At 42.7% G+C, this 18,792-nt stretch overlaps 1 protein-coding gene across 2 annotated transcripts in view; it reads left to right on the top strand.

Annotated features, from left to right (window-relative positions):
- Positions 1–3,359: 3,359 nt before the first annotated feature.
- PASK (PAS domain containing serine/threonine kinase) overlaps positions 3,360–18,792 on the top strand; it is a 62,165-nt gene continuing 46,732 nt past the window's right edge. For both annotated transcript variants that reach the window (XM_088479245.1, XM_088479244.1), the window contains exons 1-5: positions 3,360–3,455; positions 4,347–4,513; positions 5,825–5,997; positions 10,776–10,943; positions 17,027–17,155. In XM_088479245.1, the coding sequence (XP_088335371.1) occupies positions 4,366–4,513; positions 5,825–5,997; positions 10,776–10,943; positions 17,027–17,155 (618 nt within the window). In that variant the 5' untranslated portion in view covers positions 3,360–3,455; positions 4,347–4,365. The remainder of the gene's footprint in view (positions 3,456–4,346; positions 4,514–5,824; positions 5,998–10,775; positions 10,944–17,026; positions 17,156–18,792) is intronic.

Below are 18,792 nucleotides of genomic sequence, written 5' to 3'. Positions count from 1 at the left end.
AACCCCTGCAGCTTGGGGGGGTGACGCGATTCACGCTGAATCGGGTAATTTTGTCCCGGGTTATTGCAGGTTTAACCTGGGCAGCTCCCTGGTGTAAAAGGGGAGAGGGTTGGATCGCCGGGTCGAGTGACGCCTGCTGAGATGCCTTGGCTGTTCTCTCCCTGCACAACTCTAATCTGCCATCAGATGAGAATATTCTGCTAGTCCTTTCTGGCTATTTTTGCTGAGTGAGAATATAGAGTTCTGGTTATATTAGCTGATACTGCAAGCTTTAAAAGGTATAAAGAAGAAGAAGAAAAAAAGAAACTATTTTGTGAGCACTCTTTATGAAAAATGAAAATAATTAAAACATAACCTTTAATAATACTAGCTAATAAATCTATGGCAAAAGACAAAAGACTAGACAAAAAACATAGAACATAAATACACCCAAAAATTAGTCAGTAAGGTGGTCTGAAGGTATATGCTAATTTAGTAAAGCATCCTATCTCATAATATACCCCTTAAATCGACATTTAATACAATGGGTGGTAAATAGAAAACATATTCACATATTTTGAAGATATTTGTTCATCGAACAAGCGGCGAACATCTAAAGCAGCATAATAAACACATAATACCTCAATGGTCCTTTAGAAATCACACCAGTCCATATAACATGCTACCTAATAAGAATGAAGTAATAGGACGGGCAGGGTGGAGATTAATCCACCTATAATTCTACTTCCCCTCACTTAGCAGAGGCCATCAATGCGGGGTGAGAGATCAACTGGTGGTATTATTACCCTTAGAAACAACAGTGTAACCGCAACGTTACTCACTATTTCGCTTCTGCTGTTAAGGGTCTTACATATTGCATTGGACCCTTAATGAGTTACTCTAAATGAGATTGTCATCAGTTAATAGAGTAGATAGTCAAAGAGGTGAGTAACCTATCATAGATTAAGTACTATTGAACCATGACCATGGTTGCTTTGACGGTAATACATAATAAAATGGTCTCGTCCTATAATAATATGTACAAAAAGGTCTCAAGTTAATTCAAGGATAAAAAGTTGGTAAATGAATCCTTCAATAACAAGGCCTTTCACAAGCAAAGTATATTAGAAGCATAGATAAAAATCAATATGAAATGCCTTGTTATTAATAGTTAACCCGGACTAATAATTCATGAATAAGGATAGCTTGATGCAGAAAGTCGTTCATCTTTTTGGGGTTAAAAATGGACGATAAAGTGGACGACTGAACGATAACGATATCGTTCAGTCGTCCACTTTATCGCCCAGTGTGTACACACCTATAAGGTGCCAGCCAATCAGCTCCCAACCAGGGCTGTCTTAACAGCAGTGTGGGCCCTGGGCAAAGCAATGCACTGGGGCCCCTACCCACCCATTCACGGGGAAAAAATATAAATCGTCATATATGCTGCCCAGAACAATGATATGACACAGCCACCATATAATACACAAGAGAGCCTGCTGCCCGTATTGGGAATCAGTATGAATGACCGACGCCGGTAGACCGTCGCTGCTGGGTCCCTTATTATCAATGTGGATAATGGAGTCCACCTGAGCAGTGTCCTATTCCCCTGGGCCCCACTCCCAATATCTCTCCCCCTTACCCCCAAAGCAGTGTCATAAACACCCCGAGCCCCCACTCCCCATGTGTTTATGCCTTCTGCCCTCCCTCCAATAGCAGTGTCCTCAGCCCTGAGCTCCCACACACCCTTGTCTCTGCCTGCCCCCCATAACAGCCTACACTCCAACATGACCTGTTCCATTAGGTACAAATTGCTCTGCTGCTGGACTTCTCACTTGATTAATGAATGCAGACACCTGTGTTGAGCTAGGTAATTGATGAGACAGTTGTTTCAGCACAGGTGTCTGCAATCATAAATTAAGAGGGAAGTCCAGGAGCAGAGCATTTTGTACCTAATGGAACGGGTCATGTTGGAGGGTCAAACAGGTCATCAGCCCCCACATATATCTGCCTCCTCCCCCCCCCCATAGCAATATCATCAGCTCCCTGAGTCCCTACTCCCCATGTATTTGTCTCACCCTCCCATAGCAGTGCCGTCAGCCCCCACTTCCCATATGTATCTGCCTCCCCCTCCCCCATAGCAGTATCATCAACTCCCTGAGCCCCTACTCCCCATGTCTTTGTCTCCCCCTCCCATAGTAGTGCCATCAGCCCCCACCCCCAAATGTATCTGCCTCCCCTGTTCCAGCTCTTACCTTTATCCTGTGTGGTCTGTCAGCAGCTCAGCGGATGTTGCCTGGCTTCTCCTCTGCACTCTGCAGTAGCTCGTGTCAGCCTCACAGGCAAAGTGAAACTAAAAACACTTCCTGCCTGTGTGAGTGCTCTGCTGCCGCCTGATCTCTCCTGCTGGCTGCCTCGGATTGCCGCACCGGAGCAGCTCAAAGAGGAAAAAAGGGCCGGCCCTGCTGGCAGGCCCCTTGAAGCTTCGGGCCCTTGGGCAGCTGCCCAACAAAAGAGACGGCCCTGCTCCCAACTATCATTTTTCAAACACAGCCTGTGAGATGACAGTTGGGAGCTGATTGGCTGGCACCTTTATCTCTTTTTACTCTGTCTCCTAACACGTAAATAGACCCCTAAATATGTTATTGACTAATGGGGCCCATCCATCAGTGACGGATTGCCGCGATCCCTTGATGCTGCAACCCAGCATCGTGGGATTGCAGAAATCCATCATGTTGGATTTTGACAATCGCAATCGTCAAATCGCTGACATTTAACATGACAAATGTCTGCGATCCGGCAACGGATCGCAGAACATCGATGGTGGGTGATCGGAAGTTTCCGATGGCCGATTGGAAATTTCCGATCGTATCCCTGCATCGCGCCGATCCGTCGCAGATGTACGGGCACCTTAAGAACTGAAGGATGAGACAATCTGACGTCACCAGGGTCTGGAGGAAAATCTTATGAAGCATGTGTACAATGTACATATTATTAATGTATATCTTCCACTGTTTTTGAATTATTATTTTTTTTTTTAAACATGTAATACACAGCAATAAAAAACATATAGTACAAAGCAGCAGCACTGCTGTAAGCCAGCCAACCCGCCACACATGCCCCCTGTGCTCTGTGCAGCTATATAATACAGCAGCACTGCTGTACGCCAGCCAGCCCGCCACACACGCCCCCTGAGCAGCTATATACTGTATGATACAGCAGCGCTGTTGGACTGAGATGAGATAAACAAATCTGCTGCTCGCGTCCCTAGCAACCGCTGGCCCGCTCTTTTCTGGCACAATGAAGGCGTGACCCTCCCTCGGCAACATTTTAAGCTCGCTGATTGGGAGATACACATAACAGTCAGCGGGCTTGGGGCTCTGATTGGGCGGCACGTTCAAATGGATGAGTCCCGCCTTTTCCGCTGAATGTGTCTCTGTGTGGGGAGGAGGATGACATAATAACGAGGACCGTGTGTGAGTAATGTGCTGCTGTGTGCGGGGCGCTGCTGCTGCTGAGGTAGGGGGAGGTGGAGGAGGACAGTAGCACCTGTGTGTACGGGGCAGCCTCAGCAGGCGCTGGCTGGTGTAGTATGGAGAGCGATGCATGTTGTTTTGTCACACTGGCAAATAGTGACAGCCCAGTGCTTTGTGTGATGATGCACATTGCTTGTCCATGGTCTATTACTGCACCAGACCTGCCTGAGGCACTGCCACTACTGTATGCCAATATATATCATTAGTAGCAGCCTAGTCCATCATTCCAAGACAGCTGTGCATATGTCACCGAGGCGCTCTGCATTTCAATCCTCCATCACACTTAAGGTGCCTACACACTTAGCGATATATTACACGATTTGCCTGATTCTGATGCATCGTGACGACAGATAGTGTAAAATATGCTCAAATCTTGTGTCCACTCACGATGCCGATGTTCGTCCCCGCAGGTCGTACATCGCATCGTCAGATCTGCCATGCTATAGGGCAGATCTGACCATCTCAGTCACGATGCACTGGAATAGTTAGGAGGCACGATAGATCGTGTGTCACATTGGACAGTTTTTAACATCAAATCTTGCCCACGATTGCCGGGGAGAGTTCAAGGGGAAATCTGACACAATGTCGGATCGCGAGCACATCCCCAAGTGTGTAGGCACCTTTAGCTCTTCACATTGGTTGTGTAGGAAGACACATGCTGGGGTTAAAGCAATAACACAGTGCTAATAATAATAATATTCATAATGTGAGGACATCTTGCCTGAGATTGTGCTGCATTTGGTGGCAGGATAAATTTATATTTGTGTTGCTGGAGCAAGAGTTGAATGTAGTGATTGAATGTTACGATGCCCCCTTTCTTTTTATATCTAGGAAATATATTGTTTTAAAAATGGAAGCTTCAGTCGTACTGCAATCCCCCAATTCCCCACTGCAGAGCGTTTCTCTGCTGAGCAAATCCTTTCCACAGCTCCCCAGCCCGCGAAGAAGAAGACATGGCGGGCGTGCTAGGAGCCATTGGAATACCACCAGCCTGACCGGTAAACTTAATCACTATTCCAAACCCTTTTACATATGGCATGGATAATAACAAGGGGTATGAGTGGCTTGAACGGTAGAAATCAAAGAGCCAAAAATACTGAATTATTGTATTGTTTAATTTTTACAGCATATTCTAAATAATGCAAAAATAATCACAAGAAGACTCCAAAAACTTTCCAGAACTTAAAATAGTAGTTCCTCTAACATCATAAAAATGTAATTAACCCTCTGGCATTTTTCATATTTTATTTTCTTACCTCTTGGGGGTCTATCCAATTAGGTGTGAGTTTGTTAAATTGTCTGGCACTAGAAGGGGGTGCGAGTTCGGGTGTTGTTGCTGGCGTTTGTACATGGCAACCCATCCCCTTCGCAGGTAATTGGTTTGACCCCTCCATGAGCGATGTCGTGTAGTGTGTACCCGGCAGTGGTGTGCTCAATGTCATTAACGACATTGAGCACACACGCTGAACGATATATCGTTCAGTGACATCACCCTCCCTCATCCCTGTAACTTGCAGAACCTGACAATATCGTCAGGTTGCCCTGCAAGTACGGGTGATGAGCGACATCGTCAATGATCTGTGGGAGCGCGTATTGCTGATCGTTGACGGCATATCCACTGGCCGATATAATGAACAATAACGATATCGTTATTGTTCAATCGTTAATTTTATCGGCTAGTGGAAACGTGGCTTTAGGAATATATTTAGTAGGCAGCAGTTTTTCTGGCTGCAGCAATAATATTAAATGCGATACCAGAAGTGTTTTGCATTTAATAATTATTGCCCATTTAATTTGCACTGTCAACAAGCTTAATAACTAAACCACTTGGGCTTAACTTGGCCACTGCAAAACTCTTCTTTTTATTTTTCTCTATTTATTTTTCATGTGACTTTTTGGGTCACTGTCCTACTGGATTATAAATCTTCTCTCAAGACTTGTCTATCTCTTTCTCCAACCACTTAACCCTCTGGCAAGTTTTCCTTTCCCTAAAGCAAAAGAGCTTCTTTACAATTTTGTTTTAATGCCATATGTCACGTTAGCGATAATGTTTTTGGTGAATTTCAGCATTAGGGTTGCAGAAAAAATAGCTGCTATGACTTGGCAATGATCTGGGGAGCTTAAAAGTCTCTTTAAACTCTTTTTAAATTATTTCCTTGATTGGCACCTTTCAATGGCCTTTCCTCTGATTTTTCTTTAAATGGATCTTCTTTGATCTTCTCAATGAGGTGAAAAGTCTGAATGGGTGCTACGAATTGCAGCATAGTTGCTATTTTCATATTATATTTGTAATAGATTCTTTTTCTTAGGGGAGGACTGGAGCTCATACAGTCTTTCTTCAGCGGGCAGCAACATACTGTTACGGTCACCCCTGGAATCTGCCAGTGGTATACCTACCCCAGATGATACCATCCACTGTCTGCCATCATATGTGCGCAGTTCAAACCGAGCCGTGCTTACTGTGAACACTAAAAGCACACAGGTATAAAAATGTGTCTCCTATTATGGATAATAAATGCAGTACTGTCCACATTTTCATGGGGGGAAGGGTGTGTGTGTGTGTGTGTGTGTGTATGTATGTGTGTGTATATATATATATATATATATATATATATATTTATTTTTATTATTTTTTTTTTATAAAATTCGTGTTTGCATCTAGGAAAAAACAAAACATCCTCATAATACAATAGAATTTATATCTGATCTCACATGATATCATGTAAGGCTCAATGATTTTTGCACAAAAGATTTCTGATTGTTTGGTGTGTAGGTATTTTCAAATAATTGTTATGCCTTGATTTTTTTTTTTAATGTTTTAAGATTGTTCTACATTCTGAAACAAATTAATATTCTTTACATAAAAATATTTGTTTACAGTTCTAATTGCTTTATGTATGCTTGTTTTATATTTGATGCAAAGAAAGATAAACTGTTATGGTGCATACACACGGTCAGATTTTCCTTCAGATCTGAACGATAACGATTTAAAAAATCGTTCATATCTGAAGGAAAATCTGACAATTCTGACAGATCTGTCAGATGAACGATGCGCGTTCCCGATGGTCAGATAACGATATCTGACATCTGATGTGTTTGCAGTCAGACTTGGACGATTCCATTCATTTTAATGCAGTCAAAAATCGTTCATCTGACAAATCTAACCGTGTGTATGCTCCATATCAGAAAATAAGGCACCTTTTTTTTTATTCTCCATGTCACACAGGAGAATTAATATTTTACAAATATTGGGATGTGCTTCTTTATTGTTTTGCTGAAAGCCTGTACCAATCCATATGCCAGCTCACACCATGACTGACACATTGTGTAACGTACACAACAAGATCCCTTTGTTTCCCCTTGTGCTGCTTGCATCCTATCTACAACGCCTGTCTTCCACGAGAGTCACCTAGGAGATAAATTGCAATGAATCGTTATTCCTAACAAGCAATGGAGAAATTGAGATCCTATTGCATGTAATAAGGGTCAAGCCCACATGGTCTGCCTCTTAGGCCAGGTGCACACTACAACGAGGGGCTATCGGAATGATGGCCGGGACAAATTCCCTTCGTCCCTGACCATCCGTAATTGCCTGTACACCCTGTGCAATTTAATGAACAACAGAACAATGTCTCGTATCGTCCTTCATGAAACTGCACCTGGGCGTGCAGCACTGCCAACTGAAAGATATTGCGTGCGGCCTGCTGGAGCGCGTAATTGTGCATACACACGGCATGATTTATTGTTCCAATTTGCCTGGAAACCACAAATCTTGCAGATATCGTTGTAGTGTGTACCCACCCTTATCCATTAGGCAAAACCTTTAATAATGCCATCAGGATATGAGGATGTGACATGTACCCACACCTGTCACATTCAGACGTACATAATTGTCCCTGATCCCTAGGCTGCTCAAGTAATTGGGTAAACTAATTTTACAAACTCTCTCAGCCCCTGATTTTGTGTACAAAATCACCAAGTCCAACAATATTTTTATTTAAGGAGAGGTGGGATACTAGGGGATTTAAAAACTTTGTAACGGAGGAATAGGGTTTGCTGTGGTTGGTATCAAAGCAGAAGCTAAAACTGTGGATTGATATTGAAGTCCGACGGGACACATGGTATGACTATATGGTGGCTGCTACTCTACAGCCTTACAGCAAGACTTCTGGGGTTTAGCGAAAGTGGGAAAATGGTATTTAGTCAAAATGTGTGATGCTTTGCTTACGTTACGAGGACTGAACACACAGTGATTAGCACATGTTCCCTCCATGTAGTTATACACATTTGCCCCTAGTGTACTATATAGCCCACATGCATTTACAGACAGAAACCTATGTCCAGTCTAGTTGGAAGATTGGATGTGGCATATCAACAAAATATATGTAATAAATAATAGTGTCCTTAGTTGCTGTACTTGTTGTTATAATCCTTTTAAACTGCCCATACACCTACAGATTATCTATTCATGATTGGAACAAAAACCTGGTAATGTATGAGTGCAAATTTCAATCAACCATTGCTCTCAAACACTGGAACACAGGCCTTCAGTCAGATTGGTTTAATCAAATGCCAATCATCATCATCCCCATCACCATCCATCATCATCATAATTTTTTTTTTTGATACTGGTCTTATGATAATGAAATTAAATATTGGCCGACAACCTGTGAATCCTTATTTCTTCTCCAGGTTCAATAGGGATCCACAGGGATATCACGGGGGATAATGTGGTTGGAGTGATCCAGGCACCAAACCGTTAAAGCTTTCCTCCACATATACCCCGCCCCTGGCCACAGGCATTCAGTTGTTCGTTTGGTGCGTCGGGATTCAGACGCACCTTTGTAACGGGACTGCTCAGGCAATCCCAATCTTTTATTTTATGTTTCATTTTATTTTCTATGTTTTGAGTTAGCAGTGCTGAGCGTATTAATTAAGACTCATGCACTGTGACTCAGTCTACCTCCGCCGGGCCGCAACACCAGTAACATCTCTGGTGATCTCAGCGGGTCATGAGGGAAGTGACGAGTTCTGATTTGGGCAGAACGTCATCTTCCGGCTATCTCGGCTATATTCATTCCGGGGGTTTTCATTTGGGAAGCTGACTTCCTAAGTCGTCAGGACATACACTCTGGAGAGTGGTCTCTCCATCCGGGAGTTCATCAACTTTTGGTGAACAAATGGGGACTACCAGACATAGACCACAAGGTCCCCAGGTACGGTTCCAGGTCCAGAGACCCATCAGCAGTCTTCATGGATGCACTGGCAGTAAGATGGTACTTCAAGATGGCATATCTCTTTCCTCCGATGTCCCTTCTTCCAAGGGTCCTCAGGAAATTCAAGCAGGAAGGCGGAACAGTAATACTAGTGGCTCCTGCTTGGCCCAGATATCATTGGTCCACCGACATCTATCCATACACTGTCCGTATCCTCTTCCTCTATGGCCGGATCTGTTAGCACAGGGTCCCTGCCTGCATCCGGACTTACCTCGTCTATCTTTGACTGCATGGCTCTTGAATCTTCCATCTTAAGAGATAAAGGTTTCTCCAGTTCTGTGATTCAAACAATGCTTAGGACACGAAAGCCTTCTTCTGGCCGCATCTATTACAGGGTTTGGCATTCTTTTGTCGATGGTGTTCCCACAGAAAATCTGATCCGAAAATGTTTAGGGTTTCCGGGTTTTGGCTTTTCTCCAGGCTGGATTAGAACTTGGTCTCTGCCTGGCCACTTTGAGTGGAGGTTTCTGCACTGTCAGTCTGATTCCAGAAGAAGATTACTTCTTTACCAGATGTTAGAATTTTTTTTTCGGGGGGTTCTCCGAGTTCAGCCACCCTTTGTCCCACCAGTAGCACTGTGGGATTTCTTTGGTTCTCAAAGGGCTACAAGCTCCCCCATTTGAACCTCTGGACTCTGTAGACTTGAAATGGTTGACAGCGAAAACACCTTTTTCTTCTAGCAATTTCTTCTGCACGCAGAGCCTCTGACTTGGCAGCTGTATTTTGTCGCTCCACATTTTTTTTAATTTTCGTCAGGATAGAGCTGTTCTTTGTACAAGGGAGGGTTACCTTCCTAAGGTAGTGTCCCGTTTTCATATGAATTAAGAAATTGTGGTTCCAGATTTTCAGGCTTAAGATTTTTCTGTAGGGGAAGCCTCCCTGGATGTAGTTCGTGCTCTCCATATCTATGTGGAGCGTACAAACTTTTAGAAAATCAGATGCTCTTTTTGTGTTAGCTGGCCATCCATGTTTGTGAAAACCATATAACAAACCAAGACTCTGGCTAGATGGTTACGTATGACTATCTCTCAGGTATAGACACAGGGTGATCTCTCTGTTCCAAAAATGGTGATAGCACATTCTACTCGGTCTGTAGGGCCATCTTGGGCGTTTAGTCGTGGAGCAATTGTGCAAAGCAGCCATGTGGTCTTCTGTTCACACTTATTTCTCAGGTTCTATGCCTTTGATATTTTTGCCTCTCACAGGATGGTTCCTTTGGGTGACAAGTGCTCCTTTCTGCTCAGGAGCGTCCCCACCCTTAGGGGAACTGCTTTAGGACATCCCCATGGTATCCCTGTGGATCCCTATGGAACCTGAAGAAGAAAATTAGAGTTATGGCAGACTTATTGATAACTTTTTCTTCAAGGTCCACAGGGCACACACCCTGCCGCACCTGGTTGCATTGGATAATTTTTCTTTCAGTCACTGATTCCCTCATCTTGTATGAGAGTGTTTTCTGGTGTACGATTGTTATTCCTTCTCCTCTTTCCTTCTCCTTCCTTTGGCTTGTTTACAAAACCTAAATGCCTGTGACCAGGGGCGGGGTATATGTTGTGGAGGACCAGAGGCAACCTGGGAGCTGAAAGCTTTAATTGTTAGGTGCCTGGATCACTCCAACCACAATATCTCCTTCATGGTATCATTATGGACCTCAAAGAGTTATCAATGGTAAGTCTACCATAACTCTTTAATTTTCTTATGATGGTCAGACATATTTTGTTAACATGGCTAACGCAGAGAATGGCAATCCACTTTATTTTGACTCTGGGTCAGCCCTCTTTTCTGGTTAGTGTGGCCCTGGCCACACATCACAAAAACACAATAATACAGACACACACCTGATAAATTGAAACCTACATTACAATGGTCTATAAACAAAATCATTTATATATTTGCTATGTTGCAATGTACTTTTGCTTGTATATTGTATATAGATACGTGTGTGTGCGTATAATATATATGATTTTTTTTTATTTCATTTCAGATTTTGATGGCCAATGATAAAGCCTGCAGATTGTTTGGGTACAGTAGTCTTGAGTTGATTGGCATGAGTCTGTCCATACTGATCCCTGCTTCCAGCCACAGAATCTCTGAGGCTCTAGAAGAGGAGCTTGCAAAGGCTGATGGGATTTCTCGGGTACCTGGAGAAGTGGTGAGTGAGACTCCTAGCTGAAGCTGGACCATGCAATGAGTGTGCCATGGTTTTTGTGGAACCAGTCTTACAGAGGGCATTACTGAGCTGCATGCTGAGACAGATCACATGTTTTACACTCAATTCCACTTGAAAATATTTTTATTGTATGACAAAATAGTTTTTATAATAAAAATTAAATGACATTCATGTTACCTATATATTGGCCTGTTTGAGCTGGGTGAATTGTGATTACGATAATTTAAGAAGGAAGTCCATTTATTTATTTTGCTGTGAAAGTTTGGATGTGGCCTCTTCTAAATTAATATTACAGATGTTATTTTATTTCTTGCTGAACCAATTTCAGCAGGTTATACTTTGGATTCCTTACCTTGCTGAAGCTGTGAATATTTTCAGTGTAAATTGTAAACCTGACAGACCGTCTGATCCCTGTGAGCCCAGGGATTACACACTGCTATTGTCAGGATTTCTGGCACCTCATGTCCTTTTCTCTTATATGCCTGTGAGGTTCTGTCTCTGCTCCATTCTGCAAGCGTGGTTTTGGAAGGAGCTTGCCCATGACACGGACATTCAGGAAGAACAAGGAATGATCTGGCTTTCTTTGTTCTAATAAGATGTATTGCACTTGCTCTAACCAAATGCATTATATGTAATTTTTCTTATTAATTTGTTGTGGACAAAAAGTCAGAAGTATAATTTCTCGATTGACGTAAAATTTATAGAAAACTAGGCAAGAATGCAGGATTTGTTTGCAGCAGCACTTTATCTGAGAAGATGATCAGAAATGGTTCCTGGTACCATAAAGCTTGCCAATGTCCCACTCTGAGGGCAGATGATATTTCTACCAAAAATATTACTTACTATGCGCCACTTGTGTGATTCTTCTATCTAAAGATTCATGTGGTTCCAGTGTTAGCACCTCCAACATAACACAGAGATCCCACAGTGCCACAACAGATTTTATGCAAGGGCAAATTGTTTTTACTCTAGATTAATTATTCTGTAAATACTATTGTATCTAATAGTACTCTGTGCCAGAACTTGTACATTCAATGTACAGTACTAACGACAATATCTGTCTAAATCTACTTGAAGACAGTCCAGTATTTGAGGTTTGCTGGCATATGGTACATTTATCAGTTTGGATTTGTACCAATATGTTTTCCATACTTTTATAGCATACCTTTTGAAGAATGAATACTTCAATAAACTTATTTGAAGTGTCTTTATTCTACAATAATGAGTACTGAATCTCCACACCTTCAAAGAGAGCTTCACTGGCTTTGGGTGCAAGACTGGGCCCTGATGTAAAAGGTCCTGCTGTAAATGTAGAGGCCACGATTGATCTATTAACAGCAGGGTTGTGAAATCAAATGATTTAATCAAACAGTCTAAATCAATGATTAAATTATGATTTAAATCAAAACGTTAAAAACGACAACTTTTGCTTCGAAAGAGATAGACGTGTAGGTGGGGGAAGCCGACGGACGTAATCCCGACTGCCGGCTTCCTGACTGTCTAATCCCGGCAAGGCACTGATGACAGGCGTCAAAATCCCAACGCCTGTCATTAGACCTACTCTGGGAGCCCGACACCCAGCCTACCAATCGAAGATAAGCCGGGCGTGGACAGCCGCGCGGGGGGAGGGTTAGGGGCTCCCGGGGGGGGGCTTATGGTTAGGCACCCCCTTCCCCCATCCGGGAAGTTAGGTTTAGGCTAGGGGAAGGGGGGGTTAGGGTTAGGCACTTGGGAGGGAGGTTATGCACTTGGGAGGGAGGTTAGTGTTAGGCACCCCTAAGGGAGGGTTAGAGTTAGGAGGTAGAATTAGGTTAGTGAATACTTACCTTTCGACGATCAGGATTTTCACCCCTGCCAGGCTGACGTCAGGATTTGAACCGCCGGCCATGTGTCCGGCGGTAAATCATACGGACTCCTTAGGTGGGGTACAGTCCCCTTCTTTTTTTTTTTTTTTTTGCACTTCAGAAATGTCCATTTTTCAGCAGCTAAATACAAAAAAGCAGTTGGGAAAAGGCTTATACTACCAAGTGACGTATGCTGGAATACTATGGCAGACTTCATCAAGTGCAGGCATTGAAAGGATTTTTTCAACGTACAGATTTGTACAATCCAAAACACGCAACAGATTGGGAAATGAAAAAGCTGCTAAGCTGGTTGCATTCTACAGAGCCTTTTCTGGTGAGGACAAACGTGAGGACGTGGACAAAGACATGTACATGTTTGGCTCAGACTCAAACAGCTGAGTGAAAATCAGAGCCTAATTGTACTTCTTGATGCAACTGTTTTAGTGTGTATTTATTCTATTACTGTGTTCATTTTGTTACAGTTCTCATTTCAAAAATTGTTCATGTATTACTAAAACAATGTGTAAACATCTGTAATTAAACCGTTTACTTTAAAAAAAAAAAAAAATTTTATAAAATCCTATTTAAATCCCAAAAAATTGATTTAAATAAAATTCCGATCTTTTTGATTGTTTTAAAAAAAAAAAAAATCAGATTTTTATGCAACCCAGTCTAACCGTTCCTTTTTCTACTGCGCACCATGACCTGCAAAGCCATAATGAAAGCACTGCTATCACTGCTGCCTTCTCCTCTTTTGCCACCTTCAGGATTCTTGCAATTAGTGGGACAGGAGGGAACCCATATCCCAGATGAATCTTCATGTGTCTGGTTGGGGCATCTATTGCTTCTGTCTTTGAGTTTCTGTACTCTGCATAGATTTTTGCCAAAAGTCGTGAATGACCTCAGCGCTCGTGAATCAATTAGTCGATAAGGAAAAAAGTTCCACGTGCTGCACTTCACTAAAAAGGACAATTTTCAAAAAATCCTATATATCAAAGAGTGTGAATGCGCTAATGAACATATAATCTGAACCGCAGTTGATAAATAATATGCATTAATGCTAGTATATTTATAAAATATATATCTAAAAAAAGACACACTTACCAGCACATAAGAAAACTATTTCAATTGTCTCTTAATAGCCTATACCGGTATATATTCTTATACAATCAAGTAATTTGTAAAAGAGACTGTGAGTACAAGTTACCGGCCACCCCAGATCCTTACATTGTGGCTACCTGTCAACCTACGGCTGCTATTTGCCGGGCTGTAGACGGCCAGCAAAGAGGGTATATTAAAACGAGTCAGTGTGTTGCTTTTATGAATGGGACAATTTCACTTCCTAATGTGATGCTTTTTTACAAATTTATGTCGATATAACGGATTGAAGCATTGATCAGTATACAAATTCTTTTCATTCAAGCCATCTTCTTTTTTTCTGTTGAGAACTGACAGCATTTTAGCTGTTCAGCAAGGCATATGCAATATGATACATTATTATTTTTAAGTTGCTATTTTTATGTTGATCATGTATCTGTTTAACACAAATGTATCCATTGTACTTTATTGTATAAGAATATATACACGGCATATGCTATTAAGAGACGATTGAAATAGGGTTTTTTATGTGCTGCTATGTGTCTTTTTAATAAGTGTGTGTGTGTGTGTGTGTATATATATATATATATATATATATATATATATAATTTTTTTTTTTTTTTATTCGTTAATGCTGGAATAACAACTGCGGTTCAGATTATATGTTTGTTAGCACGTTCACACTCTTTCTTTGTTGTATAGATTTTTGCCAGTTAGGATTGTAGACTTGTGGCCATCAGAACTACCTGAGTCATTGCAAACATCTGGATTATTGAGTGAAACACTTTCTCGTTCAGCTCCCATTCTCCTAAGATGATCTGATATTGACTGAGGTAACCAGCGAATTTGTACTTTCCCATGAAGCATAGTAAGGGATCTTGGATTGCTCTCTGCCAATAACACGAGTGTTGGTAATTTTTATATTCCTTGTCTGTTATGGAGGCCACCACTTCTGGCTGTCTGAATAGATCTTGAAATGATTTTGCTGTAGTTGAGGTGTGAGCTGCTGTACTACTCTCCTCATTGCGCTTTCCTCCCTGATGTTTGCAGGCAGTCTCTTTTGCTTTCCACTCTATACACATTGGAGGTTGAACCGGTTCAGACTATTTAACTATTATGTTATTATGTTAAGACTGTTATGATTTATGCTGGCCATACATCAGAGCAGCAATTTCCCGATCCTCTGACTATGAACAGTGTTAAAAATTGTGGCCATTGATGACGATCTGTCGGGTAATCGGGGCAATTCTGCAGGTTAAAATTCCCGGACTCCTATCCCAATCATATTTTGGTTGGGATCGGCAAATCTGGGACATTCAACATGTTGTAATTCCCCAATCCAGGTGTCGGGGGATCAGGAAATTGCGGCCATCTGTTACAGATGTATGGGCACCATAAGAGAGGCGTATTCCAATTCTACTAATGTGATCCTGCCTCCAGTCCAGACTTTCTAGTGTGTTGTACTTGTCATAGAGGATGATCCAGGATTGCAATCCCATGATTTGATTACTTCCAGTCATGTAAACTGTAAATTGTGTCACAGACTGCAGAACCTGATGAAGTGATGGTGGTGTGATGGAGTTACTAATGAAGACATTTTTCTATAGCCCTGAGAATGGAATTTAAAGTCTCCATATAAAAACTATTTATCTTTACAAGCTCCTTTCAAAGTCTTCTGAGATGTAACAATGTGTGGATCGCCACCAGTAAGAGTTTGGAATAGGAGCCTAACCTCCTCTTAAGCTGGGTACACACTAAACAATGTGTGTACCCAGCGATGCGATGGACGGGCAACGGGCCGCCATATTGGGCGGCCGGTATACATTAGACAATCCGATGCCTGACCGCCCTATATGTCGGAAACCAGACGCTTCCCACTGCAGAGGGTCGTCTGTTGCATTGTCAGATTGAGCTGCATGTAGGGCTGACCTGACGACCAATTGGGACCGCACAATGGGCAATATAGTGGGTACACATGAGCCGATTTTGACAATAGAAATATCGTCTGTGTATCCACCTTCAGAAGCAAGTTCTCTGGAAATCCCTTATTTCTCTAACCGTGTCTGTATGCTACATGCGGTTCATGGCTTTACAAACAAAGCTTTGTTTAGCATTATTTGGAATTTTATTTTGTATCCATTATTATTTTCTTTTTTTCCCACAATGTCCTGGAATCAAAAGGTCCTGTGTAGAAAGCATCCAAGGCTCCACATACCTGGAAATCCTGAAAAACCACCATGCTTGTTGGAAGGTGTTTGTCTATAGTCATTGTGGATTCCTTGGTTGTCTTGCTCCTTTTTCATGAAAGGAACTAAAAGTTTGCCTGCAGAAATTACCCGGGAACTTCCTGACATTCTGGCTTCCTTGAACTGTTGCCTTGAAGAAGAAGCGGCAATAGGTAACGGATGTGATCTATTTTCAGTCTCTTTGATTCATCCTTTCCTTTTATTTTTCCAAATAGACCTCTTTTAAAGAGAAGTTTAGTTAGACTTCTGATCTATCCATATGGTTCTGCTAGCCAGCCCTGTAGATGATGATCCATTGAGGCTTGGCAAAGGAAATCCACTGTTATAGAACCTCCATATGTTTTAATATCTTTGGTCTACATTTTTTTTCTCTTTAGTTTGAGCATACAGATATCCTGTCCAAATGATGACCGGTCTGGAGACTGAAGCCATTTACATATGTTTCCGTCGAAACAGTAATTAACCTTTTTAAAATATTTATCCGTCTTTTTATCCATAGGATCTTTAATAGACCTCTGGGCCTGATTCAGACCCGGTCGCGAGCGCTGTGCCGGGCGTTAGCAGAGTTGTACAAGGACCTGGCTGCTCGCTCGTGCCAGGCATCTCGTGCCACGTGGCGTATTCAGGCTAGATGTATGAGGACACATCTGTAGACTCCCACTACCACTTTAGGACCACTCCCTCCATTTAGTGTAACTTCTCTGTTTACCAATCAGTTTAACCTCATTTATCCTAGATCTAGTATTATCATAAGTAAAGGGGTTTGGGTTATTTTCTTTGTGGCATATTTCTACAATTGTTGAAGCATCTAGAACTGTGCTTTCTTACTTAATGTGTAAGGTATAAAAGACTACAATAATTGTGGTTTTGCCCTCAGGTTGAAGCAGTGCGGAATGGGGGAGATGTGATTGTGTTATGTTTGTGGATACGGCGAGTACAAGACCAATGTCTGCTACTACTGGAGACTCTACAAACAATTACCACTGTTTTATCATTCCAGCAGGATGTGAGTATTTCTGAATTACCAGGACAGTAATGTACTATCTCGCTACTCTCCTTCAGTGGTTTTAAGTCATGGTATGCAATTGCCTGTGATACACTTTTAATCTATTTAGTTGCAATTACTAGATGTGAGTATACCATGGTCATTTTTAGAACTCTGCCCTTCCTAGCCAACAGGTCTGCTCATACGTCATATTTTGTGTTGCCTCCGGCCTTCCTCATACCTTCCTTTGCTGATTTGCATCTTCCCAGCGCCCAATCCTTGCTGCCCTGCACATGAACCATTTGTTACATTCCGTCTGCAGTGACTAGGTTACATGTAACACAAAATCAGCCACATAATCTATGTAAAAGACAAACCTCCTAGTTTCACTTGCTTAATCCTGCTTTATGTCGCATCCTGCGGGAAAGAGCAGTGTAAGGAATGTTTAGGCCGGCCCTGTTGCTGCAGAGCCGTTGTCCCATCATTTTTTTTTTCTTCGGGGACAAGTCTATATCTCCTCCATAATAATAATAATAATAACTCTCTCTTGCAGGAGCCTTAGTTTAGTGCTCCGACATGGCAGTGGATTTGTAAGGGGAAGCAGTCGGGAAGCCTACAGACAAAATCCTGTCCTCCGGCTTCCCGACTGTCTAATCCCAGCAAGGTACTAATGACAGCCGTTGAAATCTTGACGCCTGTCATTAGACCTACGCCTGGAGCCCGACATCCGGCATGCCGATCGAAGGTGTGCCAGGTGCAGACAGCTGCAGGGAGGGTTAGGTTAGTTGCTCCCGAGGGGGACTTAGGTTTATGCCCCCCCCCCCCTCGGGAGGGTTACAGTTAGGCTAGGTGAAGGGGGGGGGGATGTTAGGTACCCCCGGGGTGAGGTTAGGGTTAGGCACCACCCCCGGGAGACTTTGGGTTAGGATTGAATTTATAATCACTGTCGAGCAGCACAGGTTTTTGTGGTGGTTTTTTGTGTGGGTTTTTTTTTTGCGGTAGCAGGCAGAAGATTTGTACATGGCAACCAAGGAACTGAGGATGAAGGTGGCCAAAGCGATACCTCTAAGACCAAGCCCCCGTTCACTACAAGTGAATTTGTCTGGGGGAATGGTCACTGCAGTTGCATCACCATGTACCGGTTAAATAAAAAAAATGAATAGGTAAAGCTTTTACAGTATTCTCGGTGAGGTCATTCTATGCAAAACCGCCGTTGCACTCAACAGCCAGGGGTCTTTATCCATTAGTGGTTTAAGCCCCGGTCAGGTGGATCTTACTGTAGGCTAGGGACTAGCTTCCCATGCACTGTGCGATAGGCATCTTGCGCTGCGGCGTCCAATCTGGCGGCCAACACATCGGGTGGTCCCCACATACGGTGTGATCGGGTGTCCAACCGCCCGATATGCCGGCACCCCATACGCATAGCGCTGCATGGGATCGTACATCGCATCCCCAGATCAAGTGAACATGCAGTAAAGATGTGGAGGTGTGATGTACGATCCCGGGAGAGCGCATTGACCGATATCCTACCCACACACAGTACGATATAGCAGCAATATCGTAGCAACCCGTCGGATTGGCTGCTGTATCTCACTGTGTATGGGCAGCTTGAGTTGGACTGTGGGAGGGCTATATTCAGGAGTGATTTCTTCCAACCC

Source organism: Taudactylus pleione, unplaced genomic scaffold, assembly GCF_031769625.1.
Source record: "Taudactylus pleione unplaced genomic scaffold, aTauple2 ptg000229l, whole genome shotgun sequence".
Classification (NCBI taxonomy): Eukaryota; Metazoa; Chordata; class Amphibia; order Anura; family Myobatrachidae; genus Taudactylus; species Taudactylus pleione.
The sequence above is the reverse complement of the archived record's forward strand: the minus strand, read 5'-3'. Positions and strand labels throughout refer to the sequence as shown.